The sequence below is a fragment of the Anas platyrhynchos genome, chromosome 20, assembly GCF_047663525.1.
Source record: "Anas platyrhynchos isolate ZD024472 breed Pekin duck chromosome 20, IASCAAS_PekinDuck_T2T, whole genome shotgun sequence".
In the NCBI taxonomy this organism is placed as follows: domain Eukaryota; kingdom Metazoa; phylum Chordata; class Aves; order Anseriformes; family Anatidae; genus Anas; species Anas platyrhynchos.
The window spans coordinates 11,545,656-11,567,682 of record NC_092606.1 but is presented as its reverse complement, the minus strand read 5'-3'; the positions used below and the strand labels follow the sequence as shown (position 1 = coordinate 11,567,682).

Sequence of the window (22,027 nt, the reverse complement as noted above, 5' to 3'; positions counted from 1 at the left end):
CCCCCCCCCCCCCCCGCCCGCCATCGCCCCCGCAGCCCCGCTGGAGGCTCCCCGCTGCCGTCGGTGGGCGTTCGGTCGGCCTCAGGCTGGGCCCGCGCGGCAGCCCCGGGGCGGCTATGAGGAGCTGCCGCGGGGCGGCCCGGTCACTGCCCGCGTCGCCTGCTCGGGGATGCGCGCCGGGTCGCTCAGGATGGAGGTGGAGATGCTCAGCTGCCGCAGGGAGCTCAGGACGGCTGCGGGGAGACGCGGGGCTCGTCAGGGCACGCCGCCCTCCCGTGCGGAGGTGCCGCGTGTGTCGCAGCCTCGGCCCCAGCGTGCCCCGGCCGCTTTCTCTCTGGTTGTCCCCCCGGAGCTGCAGAGCCGGTCGGTGCGGGCCACCTGGCCGGCCCTGCCGCTGGGGCGCCGGGCGAGGACGGGGCTACCTACTGGGCCGAAGCGCTGGGAGAGAGCAGTGCTGGTCCAGCCAGGCGAGAGAGGTCTGGGTGAGGCTCTCCATGCTGGCTGTGGACACCATGCCGTTGAAAGACTCGAAGAGGGGCCGGATGATGATGCTGAACTGAGGGGAGCGGAGGAGTTAAGGGCCGGCTTGGTCATGGTCTCCCACCCACCAGCTCCTGGTGTGGGTAGCATCCTCCCACAGGCGGCAGGACAGGCTTCCCGCTGGGGTGACAGGGATGCGAGTGTCAGCAGGACCATTCTGTGGACCAGGAAAGGGCCCAGCACCACCATCCCAACCAGCCCGCCAGGACAGGTGCTGCAGCACTGCAGCCCTGGCATGTGGGCGCCCCGGGGAGCCAGGTCCAGCTTATGGCCTGCACCACACAGCCAAGGGCAGGCAACAGGAGAGCTGCACAATCTGCATCGCAGCTCTTCCAGACCAGATCAAGGAGTTGGCTTGTGCTGTGTTCTCTGCAGGTGCCCAAAAGCAGAGCATGACACCAGCACATGTGCTTCCCAAGCTATACCCAGCTTCAGGGAACAACACCGGGGGCTAGTGAATGTGTGTGTAGTAATCCACTGGAGGCACCTCCTCCACCATGAGCATGCCCATGTCAGCCTTAGGATCCCTACTGTTGTGTGGAAGGAATCACAAAGCCCTCTCCCAGTCCGTGTCAGGGACCACCTCTGCTTTGCCCTGGATGCTTCTGCTACCCGGGAGTTGGCAGAACTCATGGTCTCTGCAGACTTGATGGTCTCAGTGTGTCTAATCCCCATTCATGAAGAAGCTGGCCCAGGTCTTTGACCATCCTGTCTGCCACTCCTTGGCCTTTGGCCCTCTTTGTCCTTTCCACTGTGTGGAGTCCAGACTTGTGTCCCAGGCATGGGCACAACTTGGTTTCCAGGGTGTGCTATACTGGCCACCAAGGTGAAGTCCTCATGTCACCAGGTTTGTGCCTGGTCCTTTCTTCCGGTCACCAGGAGCTCTTCCCTGCATGGCAACAGTGAGCTCAGCTCCACTGGTGACCTCCCTTTTCCCCAGGGACTGATCATTTATTCCTACTTTGTTCACTCCCTTGTAAAAGAAGCTTCCCCTTAGCCACAGCATCTCAATGGGCTCCCACCATGCATCATCCCCAGAGCCTCTTGAGCTGGAGGGACATAGCAGTGGGTTGAGTGGGCAGACCAGCGGACCCAGTGTTTGGTGGAGGGAGCAGAGCCAAGAACAGGCACCAGCCCCAAAGGATACGATCCAGAACTTCCAGTTTTGCAGTGTGGAGGAGCGGATGTACTCGTCGAACATGCTGCGCATCTGGTCGAAGCGCTGGCGTGTGATGGGCACCCCTGTGGCTGGCAGCTGCTCCTGGCACAGGCTGTGGTGCACAAGCAGCAGTATGAGTCTGCAGTCAGGAGGCTGGGAGTTGTGGCAGCCACCCTGTAGGGAGAGGCTCCAGCAGGCCATCAGCTCTCAGCAGGGCTCAGCAGCTCTGCCTGTTTAGAGCTGGTACTGTCCTGCTCTCAGGGTAGTGGTGGGGCATGTGCCCACACACTCGTCCCACACAGCTCTACTTCTTGAGCAAATCCCCCAGGTAGGGTTTGAGGCGGGGGGGAGGGGGACACAGACAAATGGAGGTCCATGGAGGTGCTCAGAAGATTTGCTGCGGCTGCTGGCTATGGCACTGCCGCTTGCCCTGCCTTGCTGCCCCAACACAGGTAGCAGCTCCCTCCCACCTCCCCTGGCTGTGTCTCCCTACTTGATTGAGCTGTTGAGCTCCTCGATCTGCTCCCGCAGCCGCTGTGCCTCATCCTGGAGGGCTGCCCGCTCCTGCTGCAGCTTGCATATGTACTCAGCTGTCTTCTGCAAGGTGGTGGCCTTGCTGACCTGCAGGAGAGCAGGGCTGAGGCAGCAAAAGGCATGAGGTCTTGTGCGCCCCACTGCCAAGCCTTGGAAGTCTCTGCAACAGGCTGCAGATCTGAGGCAACCTGCCAGTACGCAACTCCATGCATACTGGTGCAGCCTGGGGGCACACGATCTCCAGGAGATGCCCTGTGCCCCTGCGTGCCCAGAGCTGGCCAACTGGTCTGCTCTGTCCTGCACACTTACCTTGATGCTGGGCTGGGTGCTCAGCGTGCTCACCAGGCTGTGCAGTGTGTCAAAGCCCAGCTTGATGTTGAAGCGTCTCTTCTGCTCAGCAGAGATGTGTGTGATACGCCGGCTTTCTATCTGTGGGCCAGCACTGTCAGGCACCTCCTGGCAGCGGAGGTGGCCCTGGGCCTCCTGCCACACTGGATATGGGCTGACCCAAAGCTTGCAGTGAGGGTGGGGGTGAATTTGGTTGGGCAGCAGGGAAGGGGGTGCACATGGAGATGCTGCCCCCGTAAAGAAGGCAGCGCTTGCTCTTGCCATACCTTGCTGGACTCAGGTCTGCCCCTACGGGATGTGGGGTGATGCAGGGAGATGCCAGTGCTGAGCCCTGCATTGGGTCCCAAGGAGGCCTGTCTGGGCTTGGGCCAGTCACTGCCTGGATAATAAAAGAGGATGCTTAGGGAAGACAGGCTGACACCAGGGTCCTGCGCTGGGATGGGCAGTGGGAAGCAATCTGCAGCATTGCCCTGGCTCCAGGGCAGCTACCCCCTCAGCTGATGATCCAGTTCCCAACCTTTTATTGTCCTGTCTTTGTCCAAATCACATTCATTTTACAACTGCTCAGAAAATGGGAACATGTGGTAAGTGATATTTTAAATTCCCAATGTTTCTTTGGGTGGGAACCACCAGGATAGAGTCCTGAAGGCAGTAAGGCTGTGATTTGCAGCACCAAACTGAAACTGGACATGACATGGGAGCCGGTTTTCCAGCCCCCACTCTGGTTTCTGTGGGTGAAAGCAGGGTGCTTCCCACTCAAAAACCAAGCTCTGGGTTTTCAAAGCCACACTCTGACTTTTTTCTGCTTTTGTCTTTTCCTCTTTCTGTTTTTTTTTTTTTTTTTTTTTTTTTTGTTTGTTTTGTTTTGTTTTGTTTTGTTTTGTTTTTTTCCTGGAGAAAGAGCCAGATAAAAAGGTCTGTGCCCTCCTCAGCAGAAAGAAGTTGTTCTTACTCAGATAGGTAACTGCAAAAAGCTGGAATCAAAGCAGAAATTATTTTTTCCCAGAAGCAATTTGTGTTTGGCCCAGGCTGCCTGCAGGAAACAGGGTACCCTGGGGGAGTTCCCAGTCACCCCACTCCTTGGGGTGCCCAGACTCACCGCAAGATGATGTGGGGGACAGCCGCTCCACCTTGGGGACCAGCAGCGGCCCTGGCGCAGCACCCGCCAGCATCACTGGCACTGGCACTGCCTGGGAAGGGCTGGAGCCAGGAGACAGCCCTGGGCTCAGCTGGGCCACTCTGGACAGGAAGGCGACAGGGACGTCAGGGACACTGCTCTGCTGCTGAGAGAAGGTAGAAGGAAGCAAGCGGTTGGAGGCCAGTGCCCTGTGTGCATCAGGGACCAAACCTCACCCGCAGCACAGAGCCCCTCTGGTTGGTCAGTGCCCCAGCACTAACGGCCAAACACTGCAGGGAGACCTGCAGGGACCTTGCAAGTGAGATGTTTGCGAGCTCTGCCCAGTTTCTTTTACCTGAAAAGATGCTTGGGTGACTCCCACCCAGTGCTGCCCTAAGCCTCCTTGGCACCCCAGCCACATGCCCCATCTGCATCCAGCTCCATTTTGCAATGGGGTCCCCGTGAAGCCCCCTTCTCTCCACCTGCTATGTGGTGGCCCTACCCATTCCCCAGCAACCAGAAGGGCAATTCTCAACCTGGAAGGGGGAGAGGGGGCAACTGGTAAAGGGGTATGCTAGTGCTTACCGGGGAGACAGGGGATGCAGGCAGGAGTGACGGACCATGAGCAGGCGAGGTATCCAGGGCTGGCTCCTGCTTGGCTGCTAGAGAGAGGGGATTAGAAGGGTGCTTCTGCGTCAGGCTGCCAGTGCTTGGGTGAACTTTTCCTGCCCCATGGGGGTACCAGCCCTGAGCACCAACATTGCTGCAGCCCTTTCGCTGCCCATCTGCTCCAGGGAAGACTGAAGCAGACACTGGAGAGAGGTGCCTTTGCTCCCTGCATTGGGGACATTCTATAGAATTATAGGATCATAGAATCATTAAGGTTGTAAAAGACCTTTGAGATCATCTGGTCCAACCATCATCCTACAAAAAAGAAGCCCGCAAGGCATCCTAGGGTGTAGCTTGAACCTACAATCCCAGCATGCCACTAAGGGGGAGGCGAGCAGCGCAACCGCTAGGCTACAGCCAGCCCCTTAAATCCTCATGTGTTGTGAGCCTGGGAGCCTCCGTGCAGTCACATACCCCCAGCAAGTTTTGGCCAAACAAAGGAACGGACAAAACATCCTCCGTGGCACCTGTCCCATCACACACATGGGCAGCAGGGTGAGCAGACACAGCCGTCCCCTCAGCCCTTTCACACCAAGTAGGCTGTAGACAACAGGCTGGGGACACAGGGACTTTGCACCAGTGCTGGTGGTCAAGCCCTGGAGCCAACTGGTCCCTGTCTCCATCCCAGGAGCAAAGGGCGGGGCGGCTCACCCATGTGTCCTTGCCTATGGGCTTGGCACTGCTTGCCCACTCCCTGCCTCACCATGGGGACAGCCACACACCCAGTTCCGCATCCCCAGCATCCAAATCCCAGGGAGGAAGCAGAGCCCCCCTCTCCCAACACCCCCAAGCACCCCCACCCACCACTGACTCACCCCAACCCTGCAACCCCCCCCAAGGGTCTCCTGCAGCCCCTCACCTGTGGTCAGCAGCTGGGTCAGGCAGGGGTTGGGCACAGCCAGGTGTGGCGGTATGGAGGGTCCTGGCAGCCTCTTCGCCTTGGTGCTGCCAGTCTTTGCCTTCGACCGCCCGCTCCCGCCAGGGGATGGCCCTTTTGGGGTGGCAAACCTGGGGCTGCCCGGTGTGGTGTGGGGCAGGTGCTGGGGGGCAGCTGGGCCAGGGTACTCTGGGGGCACCATGTCTACAGCATAGCCTATGCCTGGGGTGTGCTGGGCAAAGCATGGTGTGGAGAGTGGGGACGCAGGGTGGGCAAGGAGTGAGGGGCTGGGTGAGGCAGTGTAGGGAAACTTGGAGCGGGGGGCGGAGGTGGGGGAAAATGAGGGCTCTGGGCCCAGCAGTGGGGGCCCAGGGGATGGGCTGGGGGGGGTGTAGGGGAGGCCAAGCGGCTCCATGCTGACGCACTTGCCAGGAAAGTTGTACTGCAGCAAGGGCTTGTGTTTGAGCTGGGGGCTGAGGCTGCCAGGAACCGCAGCAGGGGGCTCGGGGGCCAGGGGTGGCGGGGGTTGCTCGGAGCTGAGGAAGGCACCATGGAGGCTGAGCTGGGAGGCACCGCCAGGCTGTGGGAAATAGGGACATGTCAGGAGGGGTGGCTTGGACACTGGCAGCCATGGGCCATGAACTGGGGTCATGCTCACCTGGAGAAGGGTGCTGGGAGGGAGCAGGGCATTGGGGCTGGTAGGCACGGCCCCTCCGCCAACATAGAGGGGCTCAGCCATAGTCACAAAACAGGGTGGCTCCTGGTAGCCCAGTTGTGTCTGTGCAGGCAATGGCCGATGGCTGATGAAAATATCTGCGGGACAAAGTGGAGAGGTGGTGATGGGCAGTGAGGGCCCAGAGGAGTGCTCCTGCTGCCATGAGCTGCTCCTGGAGAGGGGTGACAAGCCCAGGGCACACTGGAGAGAGACTCCATGCCTGGTGCTGGTGCAGATTTGCCTGTTTCACCTTCACCTTGGGGGGGCATGACAGCTGCTGGCTCCATGGGCAGATTTGGTGCCCTTGTTGTGAAACACTGGAGTTTCACATGGTGAGAGGGAAGAAGCAACTCACGCGCCTAGGCCCAGCCTTGCCACAGGCACTGGGACAGGAAAACCCACCCAAGGACGCCACCAAGGGGTGGGGACCCCATCCCTGTCCCTGACACCCAGCTGAGAGCTGCATGTTCCAGCTACTCCCTGGGGGTTTGGGCCCTTCCCACTCCTCTTGAGCCAGCCCTGGTGGCTGGGACCATGCCACCCAGGCTGTGGGGCAGCTGTGGAGCTGGTCTCACTGCCAACACAACATAACTCAGAGGATCAGGTCGCACTGTCCCTGAGCCATGCGACACAGTCCTGCTGGGGTTGAGGCAAGCATTTGCATCTCTGGTCTGGTGCTGCCTTGCGTGCAGCCTGTGGCTAACCACATCCCATGGCCTTCCCGAAGCCGAGCCCCGTGACCTTGCTGCGACTCCCTCTCCCTTCCTGTCTCCTTTCCACAACCCTGCTTCTTCCGCAGGCCCAGACACCACGGCACAAAGCACTGGCGTTATGCCTGGGGCAATCACCTCCCCAGTTAAACACGCTCCATGGGCACATCAGCCCCACACACACTTCAGCTCTGTGCTGGGGCTACCATTGCCTGTGCCAGCACTGGACCAAACATGACCACCAGGAGGGTTTTTCCCCAGTGAGGATGACTAGGGGGTGGGGATGGGGCTGCTGGATGTACGTTTCCCTGTAAGGTGGAGCAGGAGCACTGGACAGGCTTGCAAGCAGCTGCCCTACAGCCTGTGGCACAGGTTCTGCATCCAAGCAGCTGGTCCAGTACACAAGCACCCATATCTCTGCTGGGGAGCAACTCCAGCCCAGGGCCAAATCCTCAGCTGACATGGGCACCTCTGCCTTCAGGCCCTCATGCTGCTGACAGCAGAGCCAGTTCAAGAACAACCAGGCTGACCCTGCCTGCCCAGCTTGCCCAGCTGTGCTCTGGGCACCAGGAGACCTGCAATGACTCCTCTGAGCTCTGGCACAGGCTCCAGTGCCTGGAGTGTCCTCACTGGGAGAGGCAAAACCTCTGGGCCTGAGACCCTTTAGAGTCTACACTGGAGGAAGAAATGCCAGCAGAGAGGGATGCCGTGGCAATCCCAGCAGTGCCATACCGCACAGCACACTGTTGGCTGAGGGTAACACTGGTGTGACACAGGGCAGGTGCCCTGCTCTCCTTGACTCTGCCCCTTCCCCATGAGCCCTGCAGAGAGGAGCTGCAGCCCACGTACCCGAGGCTGGGGACAGCATTTTTCTACATGTCTCTTGCAGGGATGGGCAGCAACATTCACACTCCACTTCTTCCCAGCCCACTGCTACAGGTTGTTTCAAGACAGAGTTGGCTGCTGTCGGCACCAGAGCCCTCATGATGGAAATGGCTTCTGAGGTGCTCAGGTCCTTATGGCCCCACTGTCCTCAGAGGCTGCAGCACATTCTCCTCAGACCCTGTTCCCAGTCCCACCTGGACCGAGGCCAGGGGCATGGCAAATGCCTGGGAGCACAGCAGAGCCACTCCTACCCCTCCAGGGCCAGCACATGGTGTGGGCTCTGGCATGGCCAGGCAGGGTCTCAGCATTCCCCAAGGTGCAGCACCCAGCTCCTTGCTGCCTCTGGCCCTTCTCTGTGCCCATGCCAAGCTGTTCCCTGCCACCAGCACCGCAGCTCTGTGTGTATTTATAGGCATTTCTGGTGCCCAGCACTGCAGATTCGATTCCTCTTGTGCCTCTCACTGTGTTGCCAGGATGGATGGTGGATCCTGCGCAGCACAGCAGCTGGCAACCTCCTGGGCGTTCTGTCCTCCCCTTCTCCTGCCCCTTACCCACCCTGTAGCTCTCGCCCATGCTCCTCTCCACTGTCACATTGATCTAATCTGCTCACGGGCTGTGCAGTGTGTCCAGGACACACTGCTGCTTGGTGGACAAGAGCCTGTGTGGTCAGCACACTAAGTCTTTGGCATCATTCTCAATCCTGGAGCTGCTCTCCAAAGGGATCCAGGTTACAGAGCCTGTTCCCAAATACAGAACCCTCCAGCACTGACCCTGGGCTCCAGACAAGCCCTGCGGTACTGCAAGGTGATGCCACCCCACGAGCTGGCCAACTTGGCCCCTGTAACCCAGTACCCAGAGCAGGTCCTACCTGGAGTGCGGTGCCAGCAGAGCTCAGGCACCGCACCGGGTTGCTCCCTTGCCTCTGCCATCAGGACTTCTCCATCTGCCCCACACCATGCTCCGGCACCCGCTGGGGACATGAGGTGGTTCCTCATTTGGGGATTGGCTTGCACTTGCTGACTGACAGGCACTGAGCTCTATGACAGCCACCAGGCACAGTGACAGTCCTGTGACCCTTGAGGAGTCCTGAGCCCCCATCTCTGCTCCACTTGCCTTGTTCATGAGATGTGTAGACTGGGCACAGCCCCAATAGGGCTGTTGTGGTGCCCACCCCACACGCTTACACCATGCTGCTCTGCACAAGGCTGCCGGGGGATCCCTGCTCAAGCCACCATCAGCCATCACACACACTGCAAATGCAGCCCTGGGTCCTAAGCTGACTGGCACTTGCTACTCTGGCACCCGGCACCCAGCTTTCAGCATCAGCCTCCCCTTCCTGGAAAAGGACCACCACATCCTCTCCCTACTCACCCCATGGCCCTGTGGTCACACTTAGGGTCCTGCACACCCCAGCTGTGCTGCCTAATACAAGTTCAGACTCCCAGCCCAGCCTGAGGTGCGCACTCCTCTCTGCTCCCTGGCACACTCACACATCCTGGTGCGGAGGCTTTCCTGCCATTTAGTGGCTTGTGGTAAGACCCAGCCCATTTGCAGGCAGCATCCTGGAGTAAAATGCAGGCCTCTACCCCAGGAAAAGAAAGACAATTTGACTGTTCATAGAAATGTGTTGCTTCAGATGGGTACCATAGTGACACTTGACAATTCCTGCTGATCATGAGGCTGGGCCGCACTGGGTGCACAACAGCAGCATAGATGACAGTGTGGCCCATGAAAAAGAGGCACTGGGGCTGCTGTTGTGACACCACTGCTGCGAGGTGCTGCTTAAAAGGGGTCAGTGCAGCCTTCCAATGCCATGCAGGACCTCCTTGTGGAATGGCAAGTGTTATTGACCCCTTCGGAGCTGTCCCACCACCCAGCAACTGGTGCCCACCAGGGGCACCCAGGGACAGGCCAACGGCTAGCAGTGAGGACAGACCCTTTTCCCAGCATGGCTCACCCCAATGGGATACATGGAGCGAATGTGCTGGAAGGGCTGGCAAGAGCTCTCCCAACCCATCTACCCCTGGGGCATCCCACCACCTGCCCCGGCACATGAGGGTGCCCACTGCTGCCTCTGCTCCCCGTCAGCATCTGGTCTTGCATCAGCCCACAGCTGTATGGTGCAAGCCACTTTGTTTCCTCCAGTGGAGGGAAGGAGGAAATAGAGAGGCTGGCCAGGGAGCTCCAGGAGTCCCAGCCAGGCTCCATTCACAGGGCACTGAAAGACACACCGAGGGGTCCAGACATGCTGGTGCTGTCTGAGGCCACCAGCTATATGGGAGGCCTGCAGCCACCAGGCCACATCAGCTGCCCCCCCTAGAAAGTGCTCCTAGGCTACTGGCTTCAGCACACTCAAGGGCAGAGGTGGTCTCTGGTGCAGTGTGTGCCAGCAGTGCCTGGCCCTTGCACCACCCATGGGTACACAGCACAGCACAGATGGGACCAGAACATGTCCCAGCTGATACTCTAGTGCTCACTAGAGTGCTCAACTAGTGCTCAACTAGTGCTCACAGACACTGTACTGCTACAAAGGAGTGCACCATGTTCTGTGTCGCAGGCAGACCATGACTGGCAGCACTGATCCCATGGGAAGAGGCTGACATTGCTCACTCATCCTCCTCAGCAGCCCTGTTGCCCCAGCTGTTTGTCCTGGACACCAGTGGCAGTTTTGTTTTTTGGGGCCAACCTGGCAGGGATGTCCTCAAGGGATGTAGCACAGCCCATCATAGGGGCCCAGCTCCAATGCAGGCTGCAGTGCCTGGGGCTGGCCAGCAAGAGAGGGCTGAGGAGCGGGACGTGGCAGCACAGAACCTGCTCTCTAGAGGTTTCCTCTTTTTTTTTTTCTTTTGCTTTGACAATTGTCCTTCCTCTGTCTGCAGCCAAATTCATGTGTTTTCATACACCTGGAAAGACACTCTGTAGAAGTCCCTTTCACCAGCTCTTGGCCAAGCTCCTCCTCAGCTGCTACAGCAGACCAGGGCACTCCAGCCCTTTCTTGCTGCTCTTTCTATATTCAGCACTTTCTGGCCCCATCAGCTCTTGGTCCTGGCCAGACTTCTCACATTCACTTTGGGCTGCCATGGTGTGCACAGTGCACCAGGCTGTATGGATGTGGTTCTGCATCCAGGCTGGCTCTTACCTGAGATCTCCATGGTATCATCCAGGCTGGGCTGCAGGGGAGCCAAGTCTGGCTGGATCATGTCGGCATTCCCAATATATGCTGGAAGAGCAGAGATACAGCATTAGGGCACTGCACCCCCAATCATCCCGTGTCCTCCGTCCCCCAGGGCTGTCCTCGAACCTGCCCTATTGCCACTGCCAACACACCATTGTCACCCTGCATTGCTGCACCTTGCCCCACAGCATAGCAAAGCCAGCCAGATGGGTTCTCTCCCTGCCGGAACCCAGCCTCCAGGGCCATCCTATCCCACCATACTGCCCACCAGCACGTCTGGGGCCTCATCCACCCAAAACCCTCCATGAAAGAGGAGAAAAAACAGCTGATCCAAGTGCAGGAGCTGGCGCTGGCTGGTGCTGCAGGAGCTGCCTGGAACCGGGCCAGTAGGGACAATGAGGAGCAGTCCCAGACTGGCAGTGCTGCCATGGAGTCTGGTATGAGGTGAGTCCTGGCCTCCCTGGCAGCTACCTGTGGCACCACAGCCCATCTTGCCCTGGACAGCACGTGCAGCCACTGGGAGCTCTGTGTTTCCAGGGCAGCAGCAGTGTTGGGGTTGTCCAGCACTGGTGGGGGCCCTGTCTGCCAAAGGCAGCAGCTCTCAGTTTGAAGCCAAGAGGCAGAGATCTGCCTTGGGCATGCTGTCTGCCTGGACCTCCTCTTCCAATTCCAGCATGGCTTGGGGCACCTACCATCCTCTGGGAGTGCCTGGTGGGTGCTGGGTGTCTGTGTCATGGTGAAGAGTGTGTCAGAGATGTCTGATAGGAAGGTGTCCAAGTCGAAGTGCTGCCGGCCCCCCAGCTCCTCTTCCTCGTTCCCAAGCAGCATGGGCACCACGTTGCAGAAGAGCTGGTTGCACCATTTCTCCGTTGGTCTCCAGGCATCCTCGTCCTGGGTGAGATGGAGAAAAGGAGCTGGTGGGCACCTCCTTCAGGCAGGGCCCATGCCTGCCTCCCTGGCTGCTGCCCCGGCAGTTCCCAGACAACTACAGCCTCCCTCATCCCAGGGCCTCCAGCCTGGCACACTGGTGCTTCTGGAGGGTGAATCAGCATCCCAGCTTCCTCCCATCCAGTGGCCACCACAGACATCAGGGACAGGGGGCTTTCAACTATGCTTTTCCAGAGCTGCCTGGCGCAGGGCTCCACATCATGCCCCTCTCCCCACTGCCCATCCTTCCCCAGAAGACTCACCTGCTTTGGGCTGGAGAGCTCTCCCTCCCGGCTGGACTTTCGGAGCTGGAAGGAGAAGAAGGTGACAGCTGGGGTGCGGGCAGATCCAGGGCAGGGCAGCGAGGGCAGTGGGTCCTACCCCTCAGTCACTTTCTGCCAGCGAGCAGGACCACGCGCACTGCCTGCTCTAGGGTCTGGCCCTGGCCACCACCCCTTCACATCTGCCTTTACTGCACAGGACAGCAGTGAGGCTGGTGGAGAGGTGCGTGGCGGTGTGAGGCTGCCTGCACACTGCCTCCCGTGGCACCCTGGCCTTTTTCAGGCTGAGCGAGTTTCTGGGGAGGAGGCTGGCATCATGCTCCTCCCTGCATGGCGGGTGGCCAAGGCCGGTGCCACCCGGGCCACCGCTAGATTATTCTGCCCGGGAGTGACTCTCAGGGTGACACTGGGCCAGCCGGCCTGCTGGCACGTGCTGCCTGGCTGAGCCGCTGCTGCCAGCGAATCATGGCCCAGCCAGGGTGATGCAGTGAGCGCCGCTTGTCCCACCCCAGCACGTGCACTGCAGGTGCGCTGCCAAGCCCAGCCCCAGGCCATGCAGCAGGCAAGGCAGAACCAGCTCAGGTCAGACTGCGAGAGTATGCCACAGCACCATGGGCAGCCAGGGACGGGACCCTGCCAAATCCCCTCCACCATCACCATGGGGCAACCATTGGCCAGCTCCCAGGCAGCCACGTCTCTGCACCAGGAATGCTGCTATCCTGTCCCACCATCGTCGCACTGGGGCAGGGAGCAGCAGGGACAGGGCCACTCACCCGCTTCTTGTAGTAGATCCTCCACTTGTGGTACTCCCTCATTACCACCTCAATGCGGCGTTTCCAGTAATTGCCCTCCAGCACGACAGCCTGCGGGAGTGGACAGTACTGGGGCATCACTGCCATGCGGCACCCTGGGAGCTGATCCCCCAGCTTGGCACCCCACAGTCAGCCCCTGCCTACCCCAGGCCCCCCACAGATGGGACTGGGTTCCTTGGGCCACATCATAAATGCCTTCCCCAGCAAATCTTGCAAAGACAGCAAGCTGGGATGGGGGCTCTACCTCCTGTGATGTCCCCATCTCCCAGCTGCACAACCCCCACCCCCCCCCAACCTGCTCCTGGCTACAGGAGAAATGAGGGGCCACACCCTACCTCTGGTTTTCGATGCTCGTCAGCCTCTGATCCTTCCAGGGGGGTGATGAAACCACACATGGGGTTCTTCCTCTGCTCTACATCTGTCCAGGGAAAACAGCCAGCTTTGCCCACAGCCTCCTCCCTGCACAGGGGAGGGAGCCGGCACACTCTAGGGCTGGGTGCCTGCTGTGGCTCTGCTGCCCCAGCATCAGCCCCACCCCACATGGCATTACCCAGCACTCGACATGGGCAGCAGGGTCTGGCCCCATACTCACATTGGATGTACCATGCTCTCCAGATAGCATTGTTGAGACGGATTTTATCCCGGCAAAGCAGCCGCTGCCCCTTGAAATTCTTCCACTTTGGCGACACCAGCTTCCCACTAAAATGCCAGGCAAAAGAGAGGCTGAAGGGAACCATGCTAGAGCCCTCCCATTTTGGGGCCTTACAAGGAGGCCATGCCTTGAGACAGACTGAGGGCTGCCAGCAGGTCTGGGAGCAGGCACAGCCATGTGGCTCAGCTTCACAGCTCTGTTGCAGGCTTCTTGCTAGGGACCCATCGGAGCACCATAGGAGCACCCTGAGCTCCTGTTCACTGAGAGCAGCACAGGCCTAAGTCAGGAGCTTTGCAGACCCACATTAGGCTTCTGGAGCCTCTGGGATTAAAGCACAGCATACAGGAGAATTCACTGACCGAGACTCTAAACATTGCTCCAAGGTGGGACCCCATCCTCCCCGAGCTGTGTTCTAGCCCCCCAGGGGACAGGAAGGGAAGTCGCCCACCCAGCCAAGTCACTGGGAGCAAGTGCTACTGTGGCTCTTGCCTCATCGCAGCATTGGGACTGCTATTTTTTTGCCTCTTTTTAACTCCAGGCAAGATTTGGAAACTCTGCCTTCAGCCAGCATCAGGCATGGGCAGCAAGGCAGGCAGGGACAGCTGTCTGTGTGGGTCTGGGGACAGAAAGACATGCAGCTTGAGGACATTATGGGACACTCGCTTCTGCCCTAGGAGGGGCAGAGACAGGACCAGCCCTGTCCTCAGCCCAGCACTGCCATGGGCTCCTTTTCCACCCAACCCTACACCTGGTGCCACTCTGCACCCCCTCACCCTATCTCCCAGCCCAGCCTGAGCTCCCTCCTTCCATGTTTCCAGGCTCCTGGAGGCAGCGGTGTTTGTTGTGCAGCTTTCCATGGTGGTGGTGAGGTCCCTCACACAGCCTGCAGTGTGGGAAGCTTCCTTTCATGAAGCCAGCAGTGCAGCTCATTTCCTTCTATCTGAGGGACCCATTACCCTCCTGTGCACCCAACTGCACTGCACAAAGGTTCCCGAAGTCATGCTGTCCCATGGGGCCCTGTGAGAGAGGCCAGGGTCTCTTCTTGCCTGGCTCTCCTGATCCTCCAGCCAGCCTCTCTGTCGCAGGTTTGGGATCCCAACTGTTTCCTTTCCTCTTCTTCCTGCTCTCCCACCTGCCAGCACATGGCCCTGGGTGATGACAGCTTCACCCACAGCTTCATGAAGGCTGGGCTGCTCCCCACGGGCAGCATTCACACACACAGCACAGTGCATGTGAAAGGCCACAGCTGCGGTTCTTCCTGTCCCTCTCCAGCTAAAAGTTTCTCCATTGAAAATCTCAGTGCTGCTTCAGGTCCCTCTTATCCCCTATACATGCAAAGAAGAGGAAAGGTAAAGGCTGGGCTTGAGTGTGTGTGGGCATATTCCCCTGTTGCTGCATCTCCTTGGATGTACCCTGCAGATGATGGGACAGGTGTCCACGGGGAGGTGCTGGAGGAGGAGAGCTGGGCCCTACCAATGCTTTAAGCAGCAGCACACTTCCTATTCAAACTCCTGAAAGCTCTGTTGTGCAGCCTCTAATGAAGACTCTGGCCAATACTGCATTAACTGTGCCTTGAAATCTGCTTCCCATGTCTTGACTCAGCTCGGTCCCATGGCAGAAACTGTCTCAGTCCTGGCCGCAAGGCTCCCACCCTCTACGGCTGAGCGACTTGGCGAGGAGGAGCTCAGTGCAGTAGAGCCAGTGACATAGCCACATCCCCATGGTGCTTCCCTCAAGACCCACCTACTGCCAGACATGGTGGCTAAGACTCCAGGGTGCTCCTGTCCCTCTGCCCCACAGAGTGAGGTGGCTTTTTGGGCGACAGGGAGACATCGCTGCTGTTACATACAGGTGTCCCAATCAGGCAGCAGTACCTATAGCAAAATGCTCCATGCTGTCCCCAGCTGTCTCTGTGTATGGGAGGTAAGCGCTACCTGTGCCTTCTGGCTCGGGCTGGGAGAAGGCGCAGGGACCCCCAAGGTGCCCCACAACTCCAGAGACTGATGTAGGAACATGTCTGGGAGCTAGAGCTCTGAGCCACAGGGGTGCAAGGGGGGACACCATCCCCAGGGAGAGCCATGGCTGCGGGCCACTCACCCAGCCCTGACCCATGGCCCCAGGGGGCTGGAGAAGGACCCACATCCCCACAGCTCTGGCCCATAGAGAGTTAAGGACTTGTCTATGCATTGGCCACTCCACTATCACCAGGGATTTTGAACTTTCCCCGGTGGCACAAGGCAAACAGCGCGGTGGTGCCAAGCAGAGGAGCCAATGGAAAGGACAGGTTTCCTGGGCACGTGGCCAGTTCCTGCTGGTCAAGGCTACCCAGACACACTCCTTGCTAGTGCTGCCCATGTCACCATCCAGCTTAAAGGAGCAGCCAGAAACTGTGGCCCCAAGCCCTAGGGCTGTAGCTGGGTGCCTTGGCCATGCATGAGGCCAGTGGGGCCACGGCCACCAAGCACCATGGGACATGGAGGCAGAAAGAAAATGCCTGTGAGCCTCACCACTAACTGCCTTTTTCTTCCATTAACGATCCTTTCAGTTTTGGAGCTTATCACGCTGATCTTTGCTCACTGGTTTGCCTTGAAAGAAGCCCCACCCTTTCCTGAAATTATGTCCCAAGGAGATGGATGGAAACACTGCACTGAGACATGAGAAAGGTTTGGGATGCCCTGGTGTGCCTTGGCACAGTTCATGTGTCCTGCTGCCCTGAAGAGCTCGAGGAATGGGGACATGGATCCCATAACTGGCAAAGGGGTTTCTGTGTGACAGGGAGTGGAGCTTGCTCTGTGACCAACCCTGGCACTGGCCAGCAGCACCTCTGGCTCAGCCAGTAGCACCTGTTTGTTCCATGATTTATTTAGGCTGCCCAGAAGTTTAAGAATTGCAGCCCCTACTTCCATGGCAAAATGAGTGTTTTGGTCTCCATCAATGCCAAGAAGAGGGGGAAAGAATGACTTGGTGAGATGCAGAGCTGCATGAAGGGAAATGGGCTGTAGCAGGAGGGGAAACGCTAAGCTGAAGGTCCTCCTGCAGGCACGAGACTGCTTGACCTTCCCAAGTACACAGAAACAGTGGCCAGAAGCAGGCCCCCCTGGGGCCACCAGAACCCCCTTGTTCCACAGGCAGCAGGGACCCCATTGGCCCCAGGCTGGCTGAAAAATGACAGCCTTTCCTGTAAGTCCTAACAGCTCATACTCAATTTCTTGCAAATTTTGGTACCAAAAGCATGGTGTTTTTGTTTGTTTGTTTGTTTTTAGCATAGATAATCCAGAATCCGGGAGATAAAGTTAAAAATCTAGCCACAGTTTTCCCAAAAATTGCCCCAAAGCAAAAAGTGATTGTGCTCAAATCAGACAGTTGTGAAAATGCCTCTACTATCTGCATGAGCTTTTTTTTTTTTTTTTTTTTTTGTATTGATTAAAAAAAAATGTTCTGCCAGCTTGTCTGTTTTGCTCTACTGCCTCCAAGGAAGTATGTGCTTTGCCCTGGCAGGCGTGTGGTGGAGGCTGGTGTGGGTGTATCTGGGATGATTTGAGGGCAGTGCTGTGACAGAGGTGTTAACAGACTGTGGGTAATGCTGAGGATTAGATATGGAGGTGCGCTGTGTATTTTCTTGCAGATAGGAGTGACTACATCCTTACAGCTCTGCTTTGTGGGCAGCCATTTACCTCAGTGCAAAGAAAGCACAATGTGCCCCAGATGAGAAGGGAATTCATTTAAATCCTCTTGCAAATAATTGTCTGGGAAGCTGGACAGCTTGCAAGTCAGGCTAGGTTCAGCATGGGAACAGGTTTGCACACCGGACCAACTCCTTTGCACTCTGCACTCTGCTTGGGCATGAACAGCCCCCAAATTTTTGGGAAATGTCTGAGAAAACACAAGCAGTTTCCTGCTGCAAACAACAGCACACCCGCACTGCAGCGCAGATAGGCTCAGCCGTGCCCAAACCTTGCCCCCTCTGCAGGCCTGCTGCTGCCCCTCATGTTGACAATTCACAGCAGGAGCTGCACCCACTGCTGCAAAGCCCGTGGAGATCTGCAGAGCTGGGGCTGCTGTCAGCACTGAGCTCTGCTCCTGTGGCCAGAGTGCCCTGGCTCCTTGCAGCTCAGGCATACACAGCATTGAGACAGTCTTCGGTCTTGCAGCCTCATCAGATGGATGCAACCAAATCTGCACTAGCCACTTCCAACCAGCCTGAACTAGTTCATAGGAACGCACTTTGCACAGGCGAATGCTGGTGAATTGTAGTGAATTGAGGCTGAGTGATTTGCCAGGAGGGAGGGCAAAGGAAAGTGCAGACTAATCCTGACAGAAAGAGAAAGGAAGAGGATAGTTCAGTGTGTTCATCACTGGGGTGGTCCCTGCCTGCTAAGTTGCTGTATTCTTCCTGCTCTGCGCATCAGTGTTTAAGACACTGTGAATTAGAGAATCAGTTAGTAATGGCAAAGCTACAGCGGCAATTCCACTTCTCCTAGGAAAGCGTTAGAGGCTGCTATCAGCTTGCCAAGAGGACAAAACAAGCCTGTCTTGTTTTAAATCGTATGAGAGTGGCAGAGTTGATACTCCACTCTGATGTCCCTACCTGCCAAATCTCCCATTCCAGTACAGGCAGGGGAGAAGAGGAGGTTATTCTAAAACACACTCTGGAAAAAACTACAAGAGGTTTTGTTTTGTTTTGTTTTTCCTGAAGCACAAGATAGACCTGCACAAGATGGGACCACACAAACCTGCAGTCTGCAGTTCCCATCTGCACTCGATTTTTCTCCCTTAGGAGGACAGTTCCTCAGGACAGCCACCCAGTGATTCCCTCCAATTCTTTAAAGGATGGGGCGGGACAGGATGAGGTGGGATGGTGTGTGAGCCCAGGAGCCCCTGAAAGGCAGGATGATGGGGAGTAGCACTGTGCTTGTGGGGAGAAAGAGTTTGCTCAGCTGGGGTGATTATGCTGGGGCGAAGGTGTGAACAGTTCCTGAAGGAGCTTGGCTCCACACGTGCAGCTACTTGGGGAAACCTGGGGAATCCAAGTGTACTACTGCAGGGAGGTCCACCCGTGACAGACATGAGAAACAACAGTCTGAGGAAGAGACTCAAGAAAAGCAGCAAGATGATTACTTGCAAGGAAGGAGTGGATGACAATCCTCTTTGGCAGAAGAGCTGCTGAAAAGAGAATAGTGTCCTGGAAAATGGTTACAAAGAGCCTTGGAACTGCTTCACGCCAGCCCCTAGCACCAAGAGGAAGACCATGGTGGGGGGAGATGCTGCTTTTCGAGGGAGCTGAAGAAACAAGCTACTGCTGGAAGCAAGCCCTGATGTGGAGATGGTGCTTCTTGCTCACAAAGGAGGTGATGAACTGTCTGACCCATGGAAGGATGATATGAGAGATCCTCAAGGCAATGGCTCAAGCTGAGATGGGACTGCCATAAACATGTGTGAAGTGCCACAGAGGAATGATGGAGAGGGGTGGAGTTACAGCTAGTCAAAACACTGTTCAGCTACAGTCATTAAAAAACAGTTGTAAAACAAAACAAAACAAAACAAACAGTATTTTTAGAGAGAGTTTAGCATATTTACCTTCCTTTAATATGGTATGAGCCAGGCCTTGAACAACAAGCGGTATGTGGCTGCAACAGACACCTCTCAGCAAGTAGGTCAAGAAGTGATAGTTCCACTCTATTCAGCACCTCTAAGGCCATATCTGGATATTGTGTCCAGATTTGCTGCTTCTCCCCGCCCTGGGGAGCAGTTGGCTCCACAGTCAGGGTCCAGTCTCATGTGTGGAGAAGCATATCCAGCGCTGCATTGCAGGTCCAAGTTCACCTGAACCTGAGCTCTGATCAATGCTTCTTGTCGATCTGTTTTTAGGATGCTGCAGAGCTGTAGAGCACAATGGCTGTGAGATGGAGGAGGGGAGCATGTAAGCATGGAAGGGCCTTCAAGAAAGAGAAGAACTGAGCATGAATTTGGGTATCATCTAATGTCAAAATCTCCCTGCTGTATTCCACAACTGGCAGCTGCCCTGGCTCCAGGGTTGACAAAGACATGCTCTCACAGGTGCTGAGCAAGACCTACTCTTGCGCCAAGACAGACAAAAGAAGTCTCTACTGTTCTGGGCTCTGGGGTAGCCAACAGTGGTGGCAATAAAACTTTGTAGCTGATGTGGATCTTCTTCACTGAGTGCTACTGTTCAACTGCAGTTATCATTTGCCGTGCTGCTGGGCTTGGGGCTGGTTCATGCTTTGTCATGCAAGAAGAAAGTGAGGCCCAGGAGTCTAAGGAGTACAGATATCTGGAGGGATGGAGTCATGTCTGCATCAGAAAGGCCAGTCCTGGCTCTTCTGGTCTACTCCACCCAACAAAGCACTCACATCCTGCCCCTCTCCCTTCTGCCTGGGACACATCATTGCTCAGGAGCACATGGAGGCTGCTCAGGAGCCAGGAGCCTACACATTCTGGGGTGCAGCAGTGTCTGCTCCTCCAGCCCCATGCAGCAAGACTCACAGTAAGGCAAGTGTGGGGCTGGGAGAGCAAAGGAAAGCGAAGCTACTCATTGCCTGAGTAGCTGGCAGTGCAACCAACCCTTGGCTGTGCCACCCTATGCTGAAGTTTACCATATTTCTGCAGAGCATCAGCCTCACCAGTACCTCAGATGAGGTCTGTGCCTCACCAACTATAAGCAAACCATGCAGGCTGGCACACAGACGCATGGCGATGGGCCAAACGTACACAGCTACGTGGCAACTAGTACCCTGCGCAGTACCGTCACAACACCCGGCATCACCAGGACTACTCTGAGACTGACCACATATTCCATCATGCCAAGCTCCAAAGGACTTCAAGGCACACCTGAGAGGCCAACGTGGGACCAGGACATGGACAATTCTTCAAGGCTGTTTTGTCCGGGTTTTGTTTTCACAAGGTATCAATAGGTAATCATCACTCCAGGTTTTCACTTGGATTTTTGGGAGCTGTGCAAATAATTTTGCACTGAGGTCTGTAGAGCAAGTCAACCTTTGACAGATTGCAAAGCCTTGAGGTCTTTGTGGAAGAGGGGAGCTACCTCCAAGAACATGGCCCAAGGTGCTAAGAAACAAGTTGCAGGCTCTCCTGTTGTCACTGAGGAGCTGTATGTGGGCTGAGCACGTCCCTTGCACCCTGGGCTTGGGTGATTTGTGTGTTTGGGGGAACGACACAGTCACCCATCTGGTTTTGCTGGAGAGAAGGGGGGAAGCTTTCAGCAGGTCGTAGATAAAGCCCTGTGTAGCCGTCCAGGCTGGAGTGCTGCCACTGCCACATGACCTAGAATAACCTTGGGACAAGTGGGCACAGCTCTGTCCTGGATTGCCAAAGACTAAGTGTTGTCTGCATACAGGTTACTGCTGCTCTACAGAGTGTGCAAGGCTGGGGTGCAGGGTGCTGCATACAAGTGCAGTAGCTCCAAACCTCCTGATGGAGGATGGTTAAGCTATGTGCTAAGAGAGGAAGAACTCATCTGGCTCCATAGCAGTTCTCCAGCACCAGCTCTTTTTCCCTGAAACCTCCCAGGATGGTGTTCTGTGAGCAGATTCCCCACTACAGCCCAATGGACAAGCAGATGAGGTTCCTGGAGATGGAGCAGGGCTGGGGGAACCCAGCTTTTCCAGCGTGCCAGACTCACGCCTTCAGAGAACTGGGGGATCAGTGAGACGCATGCTGGGCGCGAGGACTCTCGGACTCACCTGTACTCTAGGCTCATGCACTCAAAGAGCCGGGTCAGGGTCGGGTCGATGCTCCGTGGATCAGCTGCCTTGGGATCAGCATGGCGGTGGCGCCGACGGGGCAGCGAGTCGCTGTGCGGCGACGACACCATGAAGTGGCCACTGTGGATGACCTGGGAGGGTTTCTGCACCCCAGCACCAGGCCCTGCACCACCCATGGTCGCATCCTCAGAGTCAGAGTCGAAGTCGGAGTCAGGGCATGACCCAACGAGGGGTTCCGGGAAGGGTCCTGGGAGCCCCACCTGAGCTTGTGCCATTGCCCAGTGCCTGCTGCAGGAGCCACACCAGCTGGGAAGCCCTTAGTGGTCTGCCCCAGCACTGCAGTCCATATTCTGGCAAGTGCCCGAGCCCTACAGATGCTGCACTGGCATGGAGCACGCACTACTGCCCTCCCCAGCACTGCACAGGCACCTCCTCCTCAGTGTGGCTCGCCCCACCCCTGTCCCACGCCGTCTCCTCCACGCTGCTTGGTTCAGCTCTGGGTTTGCCAGGCCAGCTCTCTGTGAGCCCTATTTATAGCAGTGGCAGTGATCCCGCCCATGGCGCACCCACAGCCAGGCTGCAGCGCTTGCCACAGGCCACCACTAGCCACAGGTGCTCCAGCTCTGTGCCACTGCCGTGTTCTCACTGTGCGCCCGACTGCCCTGACTTTTATTTCCCCCGCAGATCTGGGGAAGATCAGCTCCAGGTCCCCTGGCCCACCCCTTGCCAGCAGGGCTTGCTGGCAGGAGGAGCACAGTCAGCTCTGTTTACCCTGGGCTAATCGCTGCTCCCAGAGCACCGGTGGGGAGAGGAGCACATGGTATTTACCTAGTGCCTCTGCCCTAACGTGTCTCCCTGCACTTCCAAGGGAACAAATACAGATT

At 57.2% G+C, this 22,027-nt stretch overlaps 1 protein-coding gene across 6 annotated transcripts; it reads right to left on the bottom strand.

Moving 5' to 3' along the window:
- Positions 1-2: 2 nt before the first annotated feature.
- MLXIPL (MLX interacting protein like) lies at positions 3-21,804 on the bottom strand. Of its 6 annotated transcripts, none has more exons than XM_038165916.2 (17): positions 21,123-21,784; positions 13,342-13,448; positions 13,085-13,167; positions 12,711-12,800; positions 11,920-11,964; positions 11,422-11,620; positions 10,694-10,774; positions 5,903-6,057; positions 5,227-5,824; positions 4,284-4,357; positions 3,681-3,864; positions 2,848-2,960; positions 2,543-2,662; positions 2,193-2,320; positions 1,688-1,811; positions 427-556; positions 3-233 (listed from the first exon to the last, which is right to left on the bottom strand). In XM_038165916.2, the coding sequence occupies exons 1-17, from the start codon at positions 21,416-21,418 to the stop codon at positions 115-117; spliced, it is 2,646 nt and encodes an 881-aa protein (XP_038021844.1). In that variant the 5' UTR covers positions 21,419-21,784; the 3' UTR covers positions 3-114. The 6 variants fall into 6 exon arrangements, with proteins under 6 accessions (XP_038021844.1, XP_027301714.1, XP_027301713.1 ...); XM_027445913.3 differs by having other exon boundaries at positions 3,681-3,861; XM_038165915.2 differs by having other exon boundaries at positions 4-233; positions 3,681-3,861; positions 4,284-4,360; positions 21,123-21,782.
- Between the last annotated feature and the right edge of the window lie 223 nt (positions 21,805-22,027).